The sequence below is a fragment of the Xenopus laevis genome, chromosome 2L (genome assembly GCF_017654675.1).
Source record: "Xenopus laevis strain J_2021 chromosome 2L, Xenopus_laevis_v10.1, whole genome shotgun sequence".
Classification (NCBI taxonomy): Eukaryota; Metazoa; Chordata; class Amphibia; order Anura; family Pipidae; genus Xenopus; species Xenopus laevis.
The window spans coordinates 150,159,849-150,183,045 of NC_054373.1; the positions used below are offsets into that span (position 1 = coordinate 150,159,849).

Sequence of the window (23,197 nt, forward strand, 5' to 3'; positions counted from 1 at the left end):
GATACTAGCATTTTGGTGTAGCACTAAAACCTCTGTTCACATTATTCGAATGGTTCCAGGGTTTATCTTGTTTTCCATTCCTTGAGTAAGGCACATCTGCAAAAAATAGTCACGTCTGTGGAGGACAAAAGGAGTGTTTTCTTATATTTTTGAAGGAAAAAGGTCACTTTGGCCACTGATGGATCCATTCCTGAGGTCCATTGTATTAAAGGGCACTTAAGGCATAGTGGTAGCTTGAACGTCTAGTACCCACCAGTTACCATTGCCCACAGAATTTAGCTGAAACTCCAACGTTGGTGAATGTCTGCAGGGTTGCATTTTTCAGTGGATGGGTGATCATCTCGTGCTGTCAAACACATGTTGGAACCCACATTTCTAAATAAAAGGTCCTGTATAAAGAAAGATGGTTGGATTTCAAAGTCTGAACTATGGTTAGTGATGAATAACTGTTGAGAGTATGGCTCATTTATGAAAACCTGCACAGCTGTAAAGAGTTATAATGGCTTCACGTGCCTTCATGCTTCATCATAATAGACAAAAGGTGCTTATGCCTAAACACACTCCTAAACACCTTGCTAGCAATTGTGAACAAGGTGCAAATCTTAGGGATCAAAGATACAATCCTGAAGGTCACACCTGACTTCGGGAGAAATTATTTCAGGGGTCACTTAAAGAAGTGGTTGTCAAACTTTTTCAAGCCCCACTTGAAGGTCCTTTGGCCCAAACCCTCCTTGAATGTCTAACCCTTGCGTATAGCCCCTTATCTCATGAAGAAAATGTTGAATGAGCCATTTAGTCATAGTTTGAAGAATATCTAGGAAAGCTACATATTTGCCCTGACTTTCCCGCTGTTTGTATCTAGAAATGGACATTCTCCCCCACTCAGACTCAGACTGAGGCACCTCTGCTACTGCTTCAAACCCCACAGTTTGGGAACCATTAGAGTTAGTGTGGTGCTAGCTCATGCTTGCATCCAGTGAATTAAATACTAATGTCATTGAGGCCTCTGGACAAAAGTGGAATTTGAACACTAAAACAGTAAAAAAAAATGTGAAGCTTGACTTGTATGCAATATAACAGATGCTAATTTGTATCTGCATTGGTGGACTTCCAGCATGTTGCATGTTGTTTAGCCCTTGTGTGTATTAAAAAAAATGTGGCAAAGAGTATTTTTAAACTGTATCCTTACCTTTGTATACTCCCATTCTTCATTGTCTGGAACAGTTGTTTTTCTTCCCTTGTACTGGCACTCTCTCAGCTCCACGTACCCTGGATCATATTTGGAACGCAAACATAGCTGCATTCCTATGTTGTGGCGCAGCTCCTTGCGTGTGCTATATTCAAAGTACTGCAGAGCAACAGATACAAATTTTGCTTAATATCAATGATTTGGACAGCAGCTATATAAATGGGTGTAGCTATGGATCTGAATGTAGCTGAAAGCAGCAGTGGGGAGTAAGACCTGGAAACACACAACTTTTTTTATTTTAGCAGCATATCAAAGCAACCTTGGCTTAAATTAGGTAGTAGTTCAATGAGAGTCAGAAACTTGCAGATAACACATGATATTTCACCTTTATCAAACATGACGGACATCTACAATATCTGTTACACATACTTTATACCCACCCTTTCTCCTTATATTTAGTTTATTATACAAAATACCCGAAGTTTTATAGCATTACCCAGAAAGCCATACAGATCATAATTTTGGTTTATATACCAGGGTTTCAATGATTTCATGGTGTGAATCTGAAATACTTGAATTTTTAAAATGCAACTCACTATTTCCTCCACATCTCAGAATTGGAAAGGATTCTATTACTGCCTATCTCAACTGAGATGTATTAGGTTCCGCTTTTTTAAAATGATGTGGAAGAGGCAATTCCACCACTTTATTTCTAGTAGTAGCTATGAAACTTGTTCTTGCATGACCTGAAATGTTTCTTTGATATACTTAAGTCCACATGGACATTGGAGTGTGGATGGCTAAATGGGGGGCCCTTTATAACATTCCCACACTGCAAACATCCTAGGCAAGGGCACATCTCTTCTTTCATAAGTGCCAATGTCCATTGCGTTTCTATGATTTAAGTCCCAGCATCTGTTATAACCAACATATCCCTACATTTTTGGTCTCCTAATGATGGCATAGGAATTCCCTGAAATTCCACTTCATTTGGGAAAGCTTGTGATAATATCCCCCAAAGTTTATTAAAATGTATTAAAATATGTAAAACCTGTCTCATATTTGGATGGGACTGTTGTGGAGTTTTAACCAAACCCCAACAAAGAAACCCCAAAGAAATTGTTATTGACAGTGAGTACATGGAGAAATGTAGAATATATACAATTCAGTGTATACATTTCTATAGCCTATCCACTGTTTCTTAGATAAGGGGATTCCTCTCGAAGAATTTCATTTCCTATAAGACCCAACATAAAGTGGACATATATGCTCTAACAATAACTCAGTAAACTATCCTTGTATATCTCTTTCCCAGACATACCACAGTCCCTTACTGTGTTCCAACAAGGCCGTATTTAATATACAGACACCTGAGGGCCTGAACTAGGGGTAGGCAGAAGATGCACGTGCCTAGGATGTAAAGGCAGGGTCGGACTGGGAGGCATGGGGCCCACCGGGGCTACTGCCCCAGGGCCCCCTCCAGCCGCCACTGCCGCTCCGGAGTGCTGCAGGGGGCTAGTGCGCATGCGCACAAACGCGGCGCCGCGTTTGTGGGCATGCGCGGCGCCGCGTTTGTGCGCATGCGCAGCCATTCTATTCCACCGCGACCCCAAACAAAGTGGGGTCGCGCCGCCCCACTAAGTAGCGGATCTGGGCCGGCGGGGCCCACAAGAGCCCGGGGCCCACCGGGGTTTTTCCCGGTGTCCCGCCGGCCCAGTCCGACACTGTGTAAAGGCAAAAGGGCGCCAGGCATGTACCTCTTCTGACACCTTCCCCTAGTTCAGACCGATGTGTCCAGAAGCTGTGACAGCAGTTCAAGCGAGTGTGCCCTATTCGTGTGTCCTCGGCACATGCACACTCGCGAGTACTCACCACTCTTCCGTGCATGCATACTCGCACTTCCTCGCCGCTTGCGAACTTCTGCATGAGCGGTGGGACGACATTGTCAGCCAGGTTGTCTAGGGCGCCCGGCCGACTTGGCCCGGCACTTGCTAACTCTACAGGGCCAATTTCAGAACCTATGAATTGTGAATTTTGTGCTTAAAGACACAGTGAAATGATATTTCTTATGGATTAAATATGTAATATATGAACACGTAAGCAATGTAGTTATTCCTAACATAATCAGCTACATTCATCAGTACAGATGAATGAATGGAATACAGGGCAACTTGCTCTGTGGCTTCTTATCCTGTAACAACATCTGTCTATCCCATTCTTTTAATTTTTGTACCACAAGTTCCCTTTTCTCTTTAGGGAACCCATGTGCCGCAAACTTATCTGAAATTTCCTGTAGCCAACTTTCTACTAACTTCAAATCAGCCACTATACACTTGACTTAGGCTTGTGGGACTGACCCTTTGACATGTGGGGGGACAGTTAGGGGCAGATGTATCAAGGGTCGAATATCGAGGGTTAATTAACCCTCGATATTCGACTGCCGAATTAAAAGTCGAAGGATTTTGTGCAATTGGAATAATCGTTCGATCAAACGATTAAATCCTTCGAATCGAACGATTCAAAGGATTTTAATCCATCGATCGAAGGATTATCCTTCCATCAGAAAATTGTTAGCAAGCCTATGGGGACCCCATAGGCTAACATTGGCCTCGGTAGGTTTTAGGTGGCGAACTAGGGGGTCGAAGAAATTTTTAAAGAGACAGTACTTCGATTATCGAATGGTCGAATATTCAAACGAAGTAGACAATTCGATGGTCGAAGTAGCCAAAAAAAACATTCGAAATTCAAACTATTTTTCCTCTATTCCTTCACTCGAACTTAGCGAATGGGCCCCTAAGTGTTGTATAGCAACAGTCTGTTTCTTACAATCTGTTGTAAGACAATCTGTTGTTACATACAAACCACTACACTGCTTATCATTTACCAATGTTAACTTGTAATCCCAAAAATTAGTATTTTATGTGAAAAATCATAATGCATGGTAAAAGCAATACCTGATACACAACTATATATAAAACAATTTAAGGATAAGGGATACAAAGACCAAGTCGTTATTAAAGCAAAAAACGAATGTGACCAAAAAGATCGTAAGGAAATGCTAATGAACAAAAAGAAAAACCAAGAAAATGCATCTAATAAATTTATTCCATTTATCACCACATACAATCAGTCTAATAAACAGTTTCAACAAATTCTGAAAAAACATTGGCATATCCTGAGAAAAGACAAAGATCTATCGAAGGACCTATCCGACATACCAAGAATAATATATAAGAAACCTCAAACTTTGAAACAGATTTTAGCTCCAAGTTGCATACCAGTAAAACAACACAAAAATATAAAAACATTTTTTTCTCAGGATAACAACGGATTCTTTAGTTGCAAGAACTGTAAGGCTTGCAGAACCTGCAAACCAAAAGATAAGAAAATTTTCTCGTTTAAATCCAATGTAACAAACGAAAAATTTGATATTAAATGTTTCATTAACTGCAACAATAGCAATGTCATTTATCTCCTAGAATGTCCCTGCAAACTGCAATACATAGGAAGAACAGGCAGAAATCTTAAAACACGAATACGTGAACATATTAATAATATTAGAAAAGGGGTCTCAACACACAGTGTATCAGCACATTTTAAATCCCACCACAATTCCGATCCTTCATTGCTAACCTTCACAGGAATCACCAAAAAAATGACACACTGGAGAGGCAGCAATATAATTAATCAGATATCCAGAGAAGAAACCTTTTGGATTCACAAGTTAAAAACTCTGACACCAAAAGGGTTAAATATAGAAATAGATCTTAAAAGTTTTCTAACCGATTAATTCAAGATCGTATAGAACCTTTATTTTAACTGAAAATGTTTCTAATTGTTTTTATTGTACTAATTATGCAAATCTGTAAACCCACCCACCAACCTGTTAAATTGTGGCCAAGGGTGGGATGCAGGTAATTTTCCCCTGAAGAAGTATTCAAAGATACGAAACGCGTTGGGCCAGGAGCAACACAATAGCTCTGTAAAGTCTTTTATATATTTAATTATTTATTCCAATAAAAGTATTTATTTATTTCCCTGAAATGGGCTTGAATGTGTTAATGCCAAAAAAGGATTATTGGAAACTAACCCTTCACCTGGAAGTGTGGCGAACAAGCTGAGCGCTATCCTTTGGAAGCTGAAAGAGGTTGATCCACTGCCTATTGCTCAACTTCATCTCCCAGCTCTACCTAACAAGATCGGTGAACCGGGGCGGCGAATACACCCGCAAGGACCGCTGCAGCATACCGCTACTCCCAGAGGACTGAGTGCACTGTAATTATTCATCTTCCGGTTATTGCCATTCGAGAATACAGCGCACTAAATCTTTATTCACAACTATATAAGTATTGTTTGAACTTACATATAGATTCAACGCCGCCCCACCATACCAAATGCCACCAATATAAAACATTTTGAAATATACTAGCCGTTCCTCAAAATCATTCATTAATATGTTTGCATTTGATGGGACAACATTGGATCCCATGACAGTACCTTGTAATTGTAAAATAAATGTATCCTGAAAAAGTAAATAATTTTTAGTCAAAATCAATTAGTGAAGAATTAATGACATACAACACCCAAATCTGTAATACTATATCATGAGTTCTCTCTAATTATCCATGTTCAAATCTTAAACTTCCTTAATTATATGTTTTATTTTATTTAATAAGGTGTTTCATACAAGTTCTACAAATTATGCCGTTTCCTGTATCAAATGTCCATGTGGACAAATGTATATCGGAGAAGTAGTTTAGCCCATTCAAAATTTAATTTCAGAGCATCGTTCTATTAGAAATGAAGATGTGAAATTGCCAGGTCCACATCATTTTAAAGAGACTTCCCAACTGAAATATGCGGTAATAGAATCCATTCCAATACTGAGATGTGGAGGGAATAGAAAGATATATTTAAATAAATGATTGCAGGTTCAGTGTATGCAATAGAAAATGAAGTATCTCTACAAATGATGTGTGACTCGTCTCTATAATGTGTCTATACTAATACAGAACAGGCATTTTCATGGAAACTGCCAACCCAGCAGTGACTATGTTTTCCACCTGCTGTGTCAGAATGCTGCTAACGTACAATGGAAAATGAAATGTACATTTCCAGAGGGATAAAATACAGCACATAGGGCTATGCCAGACGTGGATTTTTCCACTGCAGAGAAACAGCACTGGAGAAAATCACACAATATCACACTGAGCACACATGGATTTTTAAAGGAGAAGGAAAGCTACGGAGGCATTTTATTGCCAATAGATTAGCCACAATAGTGCAAGCTAGAATGCTATATTTATTCTGTAGAATATTTTACCATACCTGAGTAAAAAGCTCTAGAAACTCTCTGTTTGTTTAGGAGAGGAGCTGCAGTATTAATGTGGTGTGACATCACTTCCTGCCTGAGTCTCTCCCTGCTCTGGGCTCAGATTACAGTAGAGAAGGGAGGGGCGGGGGAAGAGGAGCAAACTGAGCATGCTCTTGCCCTGGGCAATGAGGTTTAAGCTGAGGGCAGGAAGTCTGATACAGAAGCCCATGTGTACACAATAGAAGGAAAGAAATGTGCTTTTTCTTTTGACAGGGGACTCAGAGCAACATTACTTTGGGGGTTTACTGGTATATTTAGATGGACCTTTCTGATAAGGCTTACTTAGTTTTAACCTTTCCTTCTCCTTTAAGCAGAAATACACCAGCCGACAAAATTCCATACAGACAGCATATACTGTTATAACTAAATGAACAGCAGCCATCCTTCATGTCACATATTCTAAATCTCATTACCCAATGAACCGTATAAAATATGTCTTACCAAACAAAAAGCAAAAAGTATAAAATATATGTATTTATAAGGCTCTCGTTCCAGCACTGGCTTTAGAGAAGAGGTGATGTTACCAGCCTTTTACTATTACTATATATATATATATATATATATATATATATATATATATATATATATATATATATATATATATATATATATATATATATATATATACTGTATATATATATATATATATATATATACTGTATATATATATATATATATATATATATATATATATATATATATATATATATATATATATATAGAAGTGATGGCACTCACAGGATTTGCAGAAAAAACAAACTGAGGATAAAAATAAAAAAAAGTTCATTAATCCGATTAATAAACTTTTTTTATTTTTATCCTCTGTTTTTTCTGCAAATCCTGTGAGTGCCATCACCTCTTACCTGTATATATATATATATATAATAATCCAAATTTTAAAAAATGATTTCCTTTTTCTCTGTAATAATAAAACAGTAGATTGTACTTGATCCCAACTAAGATATAATTAATCCTTATTGGATGCAACATCAGCTTATTGGGTTTATTTAATGTTTACATGATTTTCTAGTAGACTTAAGGCATGAAGATCCAAATTTACAGAAAGGTCCCTTATCCAGAAAACCGAAGGTCCCGAGCATTCTGGATAACAGGTCCCGTACCTGTACTATTTTTTTGTTGAACTACAATCCCGCCCAGAGTCAAACAGGGCCGATGGGACACTGGGAGAAATCCACTGATCCAGGCCCATTACCCTGTCTGATTAGTGTAAGGAGTGGAAGTTAATTGAAGAAGTAATGTATTATGCCCTGATGCTGCAAAAAGCTCAAATCTGAAAATACTCCAGCTAAAACCTGCTGAGGTCATGTAGAAGTCAATAGCAGAAGTCCCATGAACCATTTGAACATTTTCAGGGTTTTTTCGGTGGTTTGTGCTTGATCAATTCGAGGCATTGGATTTTTCTTTAAGTTTTTCCCCCTGATTGCATGCATTCAAGTTTTTTACATGCAGGTTTTTAATGAATAAGCAAACATTCTAATTGTGAGTTTATTTGAGGTAGAAAAAAAACTCACAAATTCGACCTTTGATAAATAACCCCCTTAAAGTCTAGAGAGACATAGATTACGCATATCTTATTATGGCATTTTTCCAAATTGCAGCCCTTCTCTTTGGTAGGCCCTGCCCATCATCGAATTCTGTTTCCATACAAGTAGTGGTGCAGCTAATGTACCTGGTTGTCACCCATTCCATGGCATGGATACATCATCAGCGGCTCTTCACCATTATTGTTCTCCACCGCATCAAGGCATGTCTGTGTTCCTTCATTTTTAACCTGTAAGAAAAAAAATAAATCTCATTAAGGAACACTTCTGGCTTTCTTTCTACATGTATGCCATCTACATGTATGCCAGCACTGTAAGAAAGCAGAGGGACCTAGGCGGAGCAGGAAAAACTAAAGCAGGAAACAGCCTATCACTCCTTCAGAAATCAGTATTTTCCAGCTATCTAACAAAAACATACACATTGTATAAGGCATAAACAAACACATTTGATGAAAATGTTCCTAAGTTGCTAAACAGACCTAAGACCACAACTGCACAGTCAAACTGATACTGGGTTGATCAACATACACTGTAGAGTAACACCCATATTTGGTCCCACTGCAAAGATACACAGCATTAAGGGTGAAGGTAGCCATCAGAGAACAATGGAGCCAAATAATAAAAAATTGAGCCTCCTCTGGTGGGTATGGAAAGAGTTAATCTAGGCAGAAGTGTCATGTTTGGCATCATCATCATCACTATGGAGAAAGAAGATCACTTTGCATGACAATAAAGAAATAAGTTTAGTTTCACAGACCTGTACATCTCTTGGTCATGTGAACACACCTAACCGCATTGCAGCCATACTTTTGTATTATTATTATCTTATGGTATTAAACTGTAGAGCATTTTATGTTCACCCGTCCCCTCTGTACTATACAAAATTTGGCTTTGGTTATGGAAAGTTTGATTTTGAGCACATTTCGGCAGGGTTTATGGTCATGTTTTATCTAAATACCTGTAGGACAAATTAGACTACATTTTAGACAAAATGAGGGCACATCACTTACCGCACCAGAATATGGAGGATATCGGTGAGGCACAAACAATTGCGGATAGATATTTTCGAGGTACCATGTGAAGTTCTTACAGTGCAAGTCTTCTCTCAGCTTGAGTCTTTTAGAAATGTCGCCAAAGGATTTCTATAAAAGCAATAAAATCAAATATTAGGAAGCAGGGTTACAAACAGGGGCACTGCTGACATAAAGGGAGTTGGCAGCAAAACGCCTCTCCTTTGAATTTCAGATCTTCTAGTGCAATTGCTCTCTCTGCACTAGCAATGCGCCCTCCCCTCCTCAACAAGTCTGGGGTGGCCTGGGGGGGCAGGGGGTGTCACAGACTTGGCTGTTTCAGGAGCCCAAAATGCTTCTAGTTACAAAGGCACAAATCAGCCAGTCTGCCCTAATAAGAGCACTAAGGAAGACATGGATATTCTATACCTCCCAACATTTGAGGGACAAAATGTTTTTGACCACGCCTATTTTATGGCCACACCTCCTAAATACCACATCCATTTTACACAATTTATCATGTTATGGAAAGTTTAAACACATTTCTGGGGGTTTAAGGGTCAGGTTTTATGTGTTCTTACAGTTTTGTTAATGCTGCTAGTCACAGTTTCTCCAAGAGACCTGCTTAGAGACCTGCTTATCTTAAATAGTTACAATTGTTTATTTGCTTCTCTTAAATTGTTACAAATGTATGTGTAACAACCACGTTATCTGGAATCTTGTTCAGCGAAAGTACCTGTGGACGCACAGGTAAACTCTGTGGGTTCCGGTGTTCACCGATGCCCTTTTAGGGCCCCGGTCTTTCTGCTGCGGAAGCCGACAAGGAAGTGCGTAACAAGTCAGTAAGCGAGATATCGGCAAGGATTTAGAGAAGACGTAGTCGAAGTCAGGCAAAAAGTTCAAGACAGGCGGCAGGAATCATAGTAACATAGTAACATAGTAAGTAAGGTTGAAAAAAGACACATGTCCATCGAGTTCAACCTTTTTTTTTTTTTTTTTTTTTTTGTTTATTAACTACCTATCTGCCAGTTGATCCAGAGGAAGGCAAAAAACCCATCTGAAGCCTCTCCAATTTGCCTTAGAGGGGGAAAAATTCCTTCCTGACTCCAAAATGGCAATCGGATTAGTCCCTGGATCAACTTGGACTATGAGCTATTTCCCATAACCCTGTATTCCCTTACTTGCTAAAAAGCCATCCAACCCCTTCTTAAAGCTATCTAATGTATCAGCCTGTACAACTGATTCAGGGAGAGAATTCCACATCTTCACAGCTCTCACTGTAAAAAACCCCTTCCGAATATTTAGGCGGAACCTCTTTTCTTCTAATCGGAATGGGTGACCTCGTGTCAGCTGGAAAGACCTACTGGTAAATAAAGCATTAGAGAGATTGTTATATGATCCCCTTATATATTTATACATAGTTATCATATCACCCCTTAAGCGCCTCTTCTCCAGCGTGAACATCCCCAATTTGGCCAGTCTTTCCTCATAGCTAAGATTTTCAATACCTTTTACCAGCTTAGTTGCTCTTCTCTGTACCCTCTCTAATACAATAATGTCCTGTTTGAGTGATGGAGACCAAAACTGTACGGCATATTCTAGATGGGGCCTTACAAGTGCTCTATACAGTGGAAGAATGACCCCCTCCTCCCGTGACTCTATGCCCCTTTTAATACAGCTCAAGACCTTATTTGCCCTTGATGCTGCTGACTGGCATTGCTTGCTACAGCCAAGTTTATCATCTACAAGGACTCCAAGGTCCTTTTCCATAATGGATTTGCCTAGTGCAGTCCCATTAAGGGTATAAGTGGCTTGGATATTTTTACATCCCAGGTGCATGACTTTACATTTATCAACATTGAATCTCATTTGCCACTTAGCTGCCCAGATTGCCAGTTTGTCAAGATCCTGTTGCAAGGATGCCACATCCTGGATGGAATTAATTGGGCTGGATAGTTTTGTGTCATCTGCAAACACTGATACATTACTTACAACACCCTCCCCTAAGTCATTAATGAACAAGTTAAATAAAAGTGGACCCAATACTGAGCCCTGGGGGACCCCACTAAGAACCTTACTCCAAGTAGAGAATGTCCCATTAACAACCACCCTCTGTACCCGATCCTGTAGCCAGTTTCCTATCCATGTGCAAACAACTTCATTAAGCCCAAGAGACCTTAGTTTAGAAAGCAGTCGTTTGTGGGGCACAGTATCAAACGCTTTGGCAAAATCCAAATAGATCACATCTACTGGCCCCCCACTGTCCAGAATCTTACTTACCACATCATAAAATGCAATCAAATTCGTCTGACATGACCTATCCTTCATAAAGCCATGCTGATTGTTGCTCATAATGCCATTCATTAGGACAAAATTTTGTATTTGATCCCTTAACAAGCCTTCAAATAATTTGCCCACCAGCGATGTCAAGCTTACTGGCCTATAATTGCCAGGCTGAGATCGTAATCCCTTTTTAAATATTGGAATAACATCAGCTTTTCTCCAATCCATAGGCACCATACCAGATGACAGTGAATCTGAGAAAATCAGAAATAAGGGCTGGTCTAAAACTGAACTAAGCTCTCTTAGAACCCGGGGGTGTATGCCATCAGGCCCTGGAGCCTTGTTTACATTAATTTGTATTAAAGCTTTTTGAATCATATCCTGAGTCAGCCACTGACTAGATTGAGCTGAACCATTCGTGCAGTTATTAAGTGAGCCTTTGAACCCAGACTCCTCTATTGTATACACTGAAGAAAAGAACTGATTTAACACATTTGCCTTATCTGTATCTGTTACAACCATACTGGTACCATTATTTAATGGAGCAACACTCTCAACCTGCATCTTTTTACTATTAATATATTTAAAAAACTTTTTAGGGTTAGTTTTCACCTCCACCGCAATTAACTCTTCATTTCTTTTCTTAGCCTTCCGGATTGCTGATTTACAACATTTATTACAGTGTTTATATTCATTAAATGCAGCTTCTGTCCCTACAGATTTGTAGTTTTTAAATGCCTTTCTCTTCTTTCCCATTAACATCTTTACCTCTGTATTAAGCCACACAGGATGATTCTTAGAGCTTCTACGTTTAGTCCTTAAGGGAATAAATTGAGAACAGTAATGATTTAATATCATTTTAATATCGTAGTTAAGGATCAGGCAGAAGTCAAAAACCCGGAATTCAAAGTCACAATAAACACTTCAGCAGGAACAGTAGAACTGGAACCAGCTTGGGCATTGTTAAAATGGTGGACTGGCCTTTTGAAGGGGATTTGGTGCCAAGGATTCGAATCTGGCACCCAAGGATGACGTCATGACAGCCCAGCATCCATAGCAGAAGAAAGGACGCCAACGTAAATGGGATCCTTAGTGTGCGCAACCCGGAAAAGACGCGCCGGGAGGTAAGGGAACGGAGAGATCTCCTGGCGTGTCTTACAGTATCTAAGTGCAGGTGCTGAGTGTTCTGGGCTCTCTGCCAAAAGCCTCTTATTTCATTACATTTTAGAAATACTGTATCTTTTTCTGGCTGTTTAGTACAGGTGATCAAAGAGAAACTCAGGACATTTCTGTAACAATGTAGGACCTCGGACTGAGCTGGCAAAATCGTGACTGTCCCACAGTACAAGGTTTCTGAATGGAGTATAAGCTATTAAGGCAGGAGTGCCCATACTTTACTAATGCGAGGTCTATTTTTAATGATTTTGTCCCATTATGATCTACATCCATAAAAGCATTGTTAGCATTCTGTTCCATGGACAATATTACTTAAATACAGATTAATATGAAAATATATGTGCATATATGTATATTGCTATATTTAATAAAAATCTATTTCTTATTCTTAACATAATAAATATATGAATGAAAAACATGAAATAGGAGGGTAATTTAGCCAAGCTGTTTGTTGACAGTGTCTTGAGATCTGCCGATCAACAGCTAATGGTCTACTGGTACATCCTGATCTACCTTTTGGGCACCCCTGTATTAAGGCAATAAAGGTGAAAAGCACATAAAGGAATTAACCCACTTTACCCTAGGCAGACGTTCATGCATTGTCTATGTATAATATAGAATATTTCCAAAGAGTACTGTACCGCACAAACACAGTTTTAAAGGGTGCAGGAGATGCCTGGGAAGTGCACCCAGATGATGGTAACCCACTTGCAATCTACCCAGCGCCCAATGTGCTAGTGTAAGAGGTAGTCACGGGGAGAAGGGGTGCCTAACACATTGGTATTGCCCAATGAGTCAACATTTCCATGTCCTTTAAAGGGACATTCTACTGATGGTTTTGCTTTTCATATGGCCTATCCTGTTTATAGGAACCCAAATACACCACCAGCCCCCTAACCATCAGCAATGTCTATATTAATGTTGTGGGGGGGATAATGTCATAAACCGCAATGTTTGCTCCAGGTCTAGAATCCTGCTGTAATTGGGTTTTGTGAGGGGTTCTTCTAACTATAAACGGAGAGGCACAAATATAATAGTGATATCATTATTACTATTATTATTATTAGAAAATTAAATGGCTCCAATATAATATACTTTAAATACACATACATATAAAAATACACAAAATTGAGAAAACTTAGTATCTATTAGACCTACCTCTTTAACCATTTTTGCAGCCTGATCATCCATCCTGTAGTATATGATTTTGTAGTCATCCATCCACACCTCTGCCAGGCGCACCTGGTTCCTGGTGATCACCTTGGTACCATTAGGGAAACTATGAGGACTCTTTATGCGGAAAACATGACCGACTACAGAGCAGGGAATGATTTCCAGCTGCCCACCGCACTGCCAGACCTGAAGGAATATTGGTATGTACCATTAAGCAAAGTCCAGACATGAGTCCCAGCAGGTAACAGACACTCACATGCAGAAAGAAAAGATTCTGCTGCAACACATTACAGTTCATTAAGCATTTCTTCCCTGTTTGCAAAATTCTACAGAATAGAATATAAAACACATAGATGCACACAAAAAGTATAACCCTCCTCCCCTTCCCACCACACTATGACAAAAAAAAAGTAATTACCCTAAAAGACATTTCCACATTTTCTCCTCCCCAGATTAGCATTTCTTCATCATAGGAGCCAATGTGTTCAAAGTAGGCTTTGGATATGGAGAACAGACCTCCAGCAAATGCAGGAGTCCTAGGATAGTGTGAGACCCTTGTTACTAATAACCAATATACTTAAAGTGAGCATTTTCATAAACAGATTCATTTCTTTTTTTTGTATCTTCTGCCCTTGGGTTAGAAAATCTAAACAGTAGGAAGCTGTTACCCATGTCCAGTGACTTTATGATGACTGTCAGAAGGAGACCAGATTTTTTACCCTTTGAATTGTCAGCTCTTACACTGTTGCACAAAATGATCAGGAGGGAATGGAGCATGGTCCCAAGCCTTCTATCACACATGCGCATTGTATTGTGTGACCCCTTTTCCAAAAATTTTGGGACACAGTGTAAAATGTAAATAAAAAGAGTACAAAGACAATATATCAAATTCTTAAAGTGAGACTTTTTATTGTTTTGTTTCCTCTCTGCTTTTGTGGGAGTAACTTCATAAGCCTATATGTGTCTGCCTCCTCTCTTGCTGGAAATAGAAAAGGCTGCTTGTTTAGGGCAAGTAATAATAACTGAGGATTTTAAATAATATGATACTGACAGTACTTCCAGGACAGTTAACGGCAACAAGTTTATAAATTCGTTACATGACAAATTTAAGTCACAGGTTGTTTAGGAGCCAACCAGAAAAAATGCTACACTGGATCTAGTGATCTATAACCCCCAGAATTATAGCAAATGTGCAAATTGTTGAACCTCTGGGTCAGTGTCGGACTAGCCCACCAGGATATCTGGAAAAGTCACGGTGGGCCAAGGTGTCAGTGCTGCTAGACATTTCGCCTATTTCATGGCCATTCCTTATTTCTATGAGAAATAGATGGAATAATATATTATAGTATGTAAAGAAAAAAGACTAGGAGAATAGAGGTTGAGTGAGGAGAGAAAGAATAATATTACTAAGAGTGGGCCCCTGGTCTAAGATTAATTGGTGGGCCCCTAGTCAAAGGTTTTTGGGTGGGCCCCTGGTGTCCCAGTCCGACACTGCTCTGGGTAATAGTGACCATAATGTTATATTATTTAAAGTTCCTGATGACGGCTCGAGTTTAGGAGCCGAATCGTTGTAATAAAGCCAACAAGTTTTTGTTTTTCACCAAAAGCCCTGTGTGTGCGGTTTTGTTTGTTGCGTTATGGATAATTGTTAATAACCAGCAACCAGGCATTACTATACAGTGATCAGTGCACCAGCTTTGGACTATATATATATATATAGTGAATAAAGTACCCCCTCTTGTAAAATATAAGGATATTATAAATCACAGAGGCGTTCCATGACCATATAAAAACACAAGGACGAAGGCCGAGTGTTTTTATACAGGTCATGGAACTCCGAGGTAACTTCTAATATCTTTATATTTTGCAACAGGGGGAACTTTATTTATTATAATAGACAAGTTTCAGTGAGTCATGTGACAGAAATTACATCACTAAGCTCTGATTATAACTGATGACATCACTAAGCACAGTTTAGAAGGAAATAATTCACAGGATAATCATGGCTCTTGTGTATAATATATATATGACTTTGGGATTGTAATATCCCTATTATAGGGATTTGTGATTATTAGATTCGTGAATGTGCCTTCTAACAGCATTTATCTAATATTTGACATATCTTTAAAACTCTGTATATTATTAATAGACATCAGTGGATAGGTTTAGTGTCCTACACCCATGGTTATTGATGGCAACTAATATAATATGTATTTGTATCATATCGTAACATTGCTCTTAGAAGAGTATTGGCAATAAGCTTGCTACTTGGACACAGTGTCATCAGGTTTAACAGAACAAAAGGGCACAAGAAGAGAAATTATAGTATGTGCCTGTCAACAAAAATGTAAACTGGCAAACTACTTATTTATGTAATTACCTTCATTATTTACCATAATCTACCTAATTATTGCAAATGTATCCTCCCTTGTACAAATAGTGAGCTCTAACTGTCACCCATTGATAAAAAGGCTTTTAAAATATACATATATCAAATAGTGAGCTCTAACTGTTACCATTTAAATAGGATTTTTAAAATCCAATAGGAATGAATAGAGTTTTTCTGAGGTGAGCTCAAAAGTCACAATTTAATAAATCTGCCCCATAGTGTCTCTCATGTTGGTAGACACTTTTTGGAGGACTTCATTTTCCTAAATACAGAAAATAATTTTCATGAAATATTGTTAAAGCCTTTAACCTGAACAGATCTGTCTACAAATGATGTTTCTTATGATTCATTCTTGAAACGGAAGTGGACTATACATCAAGCAAGACACAATTTAGTATTCAGTACTATGATTTCCCAGAAACTTGAAGAGTAGTGATGGGCGAATCTGTGGCCGAATAATTAGAGAATTTCCCGCGAAAATTGCGAAACGACGGTATCCATTTTTTTTTTTAGACGCTGTCGAATTTTTTCGCCGGTTTTGTGAATTTATTCGCCAGCGGCAAATTGCAAGAATTTGCCGCGAATTCGCGCCTGGTGAATAAATTCGGCCATCACTATTGAAGAGTTGTTTGCAACCCTCCCAGTACAAATAATTAGGTCCTGTCAACAGGGGGGGCATTCTTTTTTATAATAATAAGAAACAAAGTAAAGGAAAGTTTCTGCTAGAGTGTTTACTTCTAGATTACTGTAATTATAATCTGGTTGTCCATCTCATTAACGTGGAGAAAAAGTAATATGTTTATCTCCCGAGTGTTGTATGTGTATGAATTTTCTTGGTGGCATCATGGTCTATAAGTAGGGTTGCCACCCGGCCGGTATTTTACCGGCCTAGCCGGTAAAATACCTGCCAGGGCTAGGACCGGTATTACAAATTTACCGGCAATATAGCTGCCGGTAATTTGTAATACCTATAACAAAAGCCCTTGGCCCTCCGCAGAAACTTACCTCTCCTTCGTCTTCTGCCCCTCTCGCGATGGAGCCCCGCCATTTTACGTCGCAACCCGCCCATTTACCCGTGGCCCGCCTCTTTTTACGTCATGCCGTTACCGCCCCCATCACTGGCCGGTAAATTTTTTAAAAAAAGGTGGCAACCCTATCTATAAGACAGACCAAGTCCAAGTGGTTACCTACTTACTTACCGGTATTACTTACTTGATGGGATAGGTTTCATTCTTTCTTTGTTTCTGATCAGCTTCAGGGATTACTTCCCAGCCAAATGACAAACTCCAGTCAAACATTCCACGGATGTTCATTTTGTCATGTTGGACCGGTTTGAGAAATTCAAAGCTGTTTAGGTTTATACTTGTGATGGCTGGACTTACAACAGCAGTGTGATCTTCTGCAATTCTTGACAACAAAGGTTCCAGCCAACCATGAAAACATTCACCTGGTTACCAGTAATATTAAAATGAAAAAGTTATTATGGTCAGTGTATGAAATGTGCAGTTAGTAAGATATTATTCCCTCATATATGCTCAGATACCTAAGGAGTAGTTCAACATTAATGTGCTCTGGCATTAAAGGGTCTAATGTGACAATTCCAAAAATATGTCCTCTGATATACATGGAACACTGACTTAGCTGTAAGAAGAAGTTTCACACCAGAGATCTTAAATACCTGTACATGGCTGAGAAACTTCTTTCTTGTATTTGCTGCAGGGGACTTTTTGTTGGCAAAGATAGCTCACCATGTAGGAAAGATAACATCTCTCCCTGTGTCACATATCCTATTGATCAGCCCAAACCACTGTCTACAATATCTCAGTACTTACAGTGGGCATCCAGGAAGGTCAACACTTCACCCGTGGCAATGCTGGCACCCAGCAACCTTGCTGTAATTAATCCCTTTCTCTCTTTCTGTCTTGCAATTTTCACAATCTGTAATGCCTTTACATAGTCGTCCAGCTTTTCCTTCAGATATTCTGTAAACAAGATTGGACAAAATACAGTAAAGGGCATATAGAAAAAATAAGTCAGGATGTAGTTTAAAAGTAATACTTTACCCGCTATCAGCGCTGGCCAACATATCACTGGGAGGCAGAAGTAATAAAATCACAGCGGCTTTATTGTAGCATACTAGGTGGTTGGTTACATAGTGGGTTTGCAAAGAATGTAGGATGTAGTTTGCTCTATTCTGTAAAATGTCATCAATGCTCTAGATCAGTGCTGTCCAACTTCTGTGCTACTGGTGGCAAGAATTTTTCTGGCCTACGTGGTGGAAAGCCGATAATGGCAGCCAGTGTTGACCACTCACTGTTTTAAACCACACCCATGTCACCACAAGACCATGCACACATTAATGGTGGTAGCACACCAAAAAAACAAAATGGTTGGTGTTGACCGCAGGGATATCACTCATCACTCATATGTAAAACAAGTTTATTAAGTCATATAAAGACATACCATTAAATTTATATGCCTCATCCTGGATAACACAGCAACTCCCTGCACATGATTAAACACATTGGAGACACCCTAACAAGTATTTCCAAATGTTAACAAACCCCCACCAGTTCACCTCCCTCAGGCAGAGCATGAAACACACAGACAGAGTATAAAAACACACAGGAAGAATAGAGCAGACAGAGTATGGCACACACAGGGAGAACTGGGCAAGCAGAGTATGGCACACACAGGGAGCATAGGGCAGGCACAATATCCACACACAGGGAGCACAGGGAAGGCAGAGTATGGGGTAGTTGACCAAGATTAGTTACATATAGTTTGTTAAATTTTGAGGTGGGGTCAATTTTGTCGCCTCTCCTTTCTGATTTCCAAGAATTTCTGGTCCAGTGCTGAAACATCCAACCATACCCCCGCCTATTGTGTCATTTTCTGCTCACTACACATAGGCTATTCGATGGCCAGAAGATAATTTACAATATTGTTACATTTGTAATCTGTTCTGTGGGGGTGCATACCCACACATCTCTGGGTAAGCCACTTACCCCTACAGTCTCCAGAATGGGTCATTATTGGGCCTGTATTCTATTTTGTCTGCTCACCACTAGTGGGGTTGAATCAAAGATGGATTGGCCAAAATGTATTTTAAGGAGTCCCCAACACATACCAAAAATATTATACAGTAATACAGGTATACAGTAAATAACTACATATGAAGGACATCACTCTGCAATGTTTGCTTAACATCTCCAGTATGAACTGACAGCATCTCAAGACATTTCACAAGAATAATAAAACTAAAAGTGATACTGACACACCAGATTCATCTTAGAAACGAATGTAGAAATGTAATGCCGAAGACCTGATGTTCTTTTCAGAGCTACAGCAGAATGAAAATTCAAGAGACTTTTTTTTAAATGTCTTAGGTGCTATAGATTGCACTAATAACGTGTGACAATATCAAATGCCTGAAAATATCAAAAACAAAATAACGCATGCTATAAAATACCGCACACAATTCTAAATCTAAAATGAACGTAAAAATATCACTTCTTAAGTTAGACAAGTGAACTTTTAGTGAATCGATTGTTAATTCTAAAAATATAAGAATTGATATAATTTTTAAGGCATGCTACAAATAACATTCACTTTTTCAACCTTTAGTGAATCAGTCCCAGGGCAGCCATCAGGGGGGGACAGGGGGGAGAGTTGTAGGGGGCCCGAGGGTAAGGGGGGCCGGCCACGCCACACTTACTTGATTAGCCGGGCCCCCCTGCTTTCTGAGAGCTGCTGACTTCGGGAAGGCAGGGCGGGAGCACAATGGGAGGTATCTTCTGTCCATTACTTCCCCTTATTGGTCACAGAGTTTAAGTCCCAGTTGAGCTGCTCAGGGATTGGATAGCTGAGGTTTGAACTTCTCCTCCAGCTCATCCAATCACCATGCAGCTTTACCAGGACTTGAAATTCTGTGACCAATAAGGGAAGAAAATGCTGTCACTGGAAGAAGATGCAGCCACCTGTGCTCCCCTCCTCCCTTCTGTAGTTGGCAGCTCACTCACAGCAGGTGGGCCACACTAATGAAGTAAGTGTAACATGGCAGGGTCTCCCTAAGGTAACCCTTTGTGGCCCCTGTTGTGTGGTGGGGCCCTGGGCACCAAATTTTTTTTAAACTTCTGGGGGGGGGGAGCAAGTTTTTTTACATGGACATTTAAGAGGGGCCCTGACCACCCATTTTCTTATAACATAGGGGGGGGGCCCGGACCACCAATTGTTTTTCCCCATGTGGGGTCCTAGCCACCAATATTTTTTAATGGGGGGCCCTGACCACAAATGTTTTTTTCAGTGGGGGGGCACTGACCACCAATATTTTTTTATTATCATGTGGGAACCATAGCCACCAATGTGGGTGGGGAGGGCAGACCTGTAGGTGGGGCTTGTGGTGGGTGCAGCCCAGGGGGCCCAGGACATTTTTTCATATGGGGCCCTGCAATTTCTGATGGCGGCCCTGATCAGCCCCAATATGTGAAAGAGGGTGTGTGTTTTTGTACCTGCTTGATTACCTGGTTACTCTTAGTGGCTAACTACTGTTTGCCTTGTGCTTTAGCCTGTGCTCCGACTGCCTTTGGTGCTGTCTGTCCTGACCCCGGTTTGAATTGACCTTGCCTCCGTCTAACATTTTGGCATGATAATTAACCTAAGAATTTGCTGTCAGCTACAACTTCTGCCCAGTACACCCAGTACTGGATTTAACCGGCATTTCTGCCACAGCCTAGGTGATGCCATCTGTGGGATCTTCTTTAATCATTGGCTCTGACTAAGGTATAAGAATTCTGACACCAACCTATGGTCCTTTAGATCGTAGTAAACTACACAAATCTTCATCTTTCACTCTTGTTTAAATTGCTATGTTGCTGTAATCCCACCAGAGTTGGATTGGCCACAGGAAATTTAGGAAATCTGTATTGATGGGCACATTTTAGCTGTTTCGTTTTGCCAAAAATTCTCTAAACATCTAAAAATGCATATGGGTGTTAAATTTTTTGGTCGTGTGAACAATTTTTTTTACCCATTGGAGTCTATGGGCATAATTTTTGCAGTGAAACTATTTGTTCATTTTCAGCTTTGCTATTGAGGCAACTGGACCAGTGAATATTTAATTACAAATCACCCTGGAGTTAATAACTGTTTAAAATTCACAAGCAGCCACTCACAATGAAACTACACTGAAGGACAGCGGTAACATGCCAGGTCACATGTTTGCTTGCTTGCACCCTCTTGGCAGTGGCCGGTACTACAGCTCATCAGCTAATAGTATCACAATAGGGACAATATTTGTAGCACTGGTTGACATTTGAGAGTGTAATAAGTGGTATATAGTCAAGCCATTACATAACAATGTGTCCAAATATTCAATATGAAAAGGCAATTACAGTGTTTTATAAAGGCATTTAGCCACTGGAAACATAACTTACCATCTTCACTGGCATCATCTACTAGAATGATCTCTTTCAGTAGAATGGCTGGTGAGGTGTATAAGACACTATACACTGTACGAAGAAGAGTTGACCAAGCCTCATTGTGAAAGACAATTATAACACTGGTTGTGGGCAGTGAAGGGCAGCGCTTGAACTTCTGCTCAATGCACCTGTAACATGAAAAAAGGAAGAAGCTCATTAGCATTCCCTACGACTAACTGAAAGCACATTGGATCAGTCAGCTGATTAAATCAAATTTAAAGCAAACTGACCCAATAATGGTATATAAGTTGTATGGAGCTGTAAGCTGGGAGCACTAAATAACATGTAGGAGGTACAGACATGCATTGCCTGCATTAGTAATGTTGAAAATTCAAATATCTATCACTGCATGGATCCTCTTGCTGCTGGATAGACAGGAATGTTATAGTATAATGGATATCCAAGTGGCTATCCATTCCAATTCCATATACCTTGACTCAAGGCCTTTCAGCAGGAGTAATACTCACTTATATAGTATAAAATGCACTGTGCGTGCTGTTGCTTACAGCTGAGTAATATTTTTTTTATTGTTATTTTGCCTTATTTTTGTTAATGCTAAAATATATAATTTTAAGGATTCTTACTCTGGAGGTCGGGTGTCAGGGCCCAAGGCTCTATGAAGGGAAATCCTATCACTGGCATAAACATTGAAGCAATGCTTGTCAAATCCTTTTTCTTTTTCTTTAGTCTCTTCTTCAGTCCAGCTGTCCTTTTGAAATCCTTTCCCATCAGCACCAGGGCTATTTGGTTCTTGTGGAGGTCTCTCCATTAATGGTTTAAGTTCTGATGGAGTGTAATATCCAGGTAGGCATGAATTTTTGTCCTCTACATGCCCTTCTTCTTTAACAGGGGGCATAATTTGGAGCTTTGGCATAGAATCCCTTAAATTGTTCACTGCCCCCATCATCATATCAAACATTTGATCTTTTCTAACAACTATGTTTTTTATCCAGGGCTCATTTTTTTCTCCATTCCCAACATCTTTGTGCATGATGAACACAAATATCACAAAAACAATGCCCACCATAGCCAGCTTGCGGGGTCCATAGTTCCTTCGAAATAACCTCATTGTTATAAAGTTATAAATAAAGTCACAATCGTTTAAAATGATTGGATCTTCTGTAACTTGATACAAAACAAGTCAGCAGTCACATAGACCTAGAAATAAGGAAAAAAAGAGAATGTTGTAGCTGCAGCCCATCATTTACAAATAAATTCCAAACAGGTTATTCCCAGAAAATGCCATTGTCACACTGGGTGTGTCCCACTACAGCTTTGATAATAAGGGCATGATGGCATCACTAACATCTTCTGCCATTTCCCAATACAAAACAATTTAAATTTGCTTTCAAACCTATCTCTTCTACATGTACATCTTTCTCACTCTCTCTTTCATTCTCCATATATATATATATATATATATATATATATATATATATATATATATATATATATATATATATATATATATATATATATATATATATATATATATATATAAAATCCAAAAAGGCAAGGTGCACACTGGGATCCTTTGTAGCTTTTTAAAAAAATAAATTTT

At 39.4% G+C, this 23,197-nt stretch overlaps 1 protein-coding gene across 1 annotated transcript; it reads right to left on the minus strand.

Moving 5' to 3' along the window:
* Positions 1-275: 275 nt before the first annotated feature.
* galnt6.3.L (polypeptide N-acetylgalactosaminyltransferase 6, gene 3 L homeolog) lies at positions 276-22,731 on the minus strand. The gene is made up of 11 exons (XM_018245547.2): positions 22,221-22,731; positions 21,592-21,764; positions 17,989-18,138; positions 17,369-17,603; positions 14,186-14,303; positions 13,753-13,953; positions 9,136-9,267; positions 8,265-8,355; positions 3,062-3,207; positions 1,190-1,348; positions 276-389 (listed from the first exon to the last, which is right to left on the minus strand). Exons 1-11 carry the CDS (start codon positions 22,703-22,705, stop codon positions 276-278), a joined length of 2,004 nt encoding a protein of 667 aa, XP_018101036.1. The 5' UTR covers positions 22,706-22,731.
* Between the last annotated feature and the right edge of the window lie 466 nt (positions 22,732-23,197).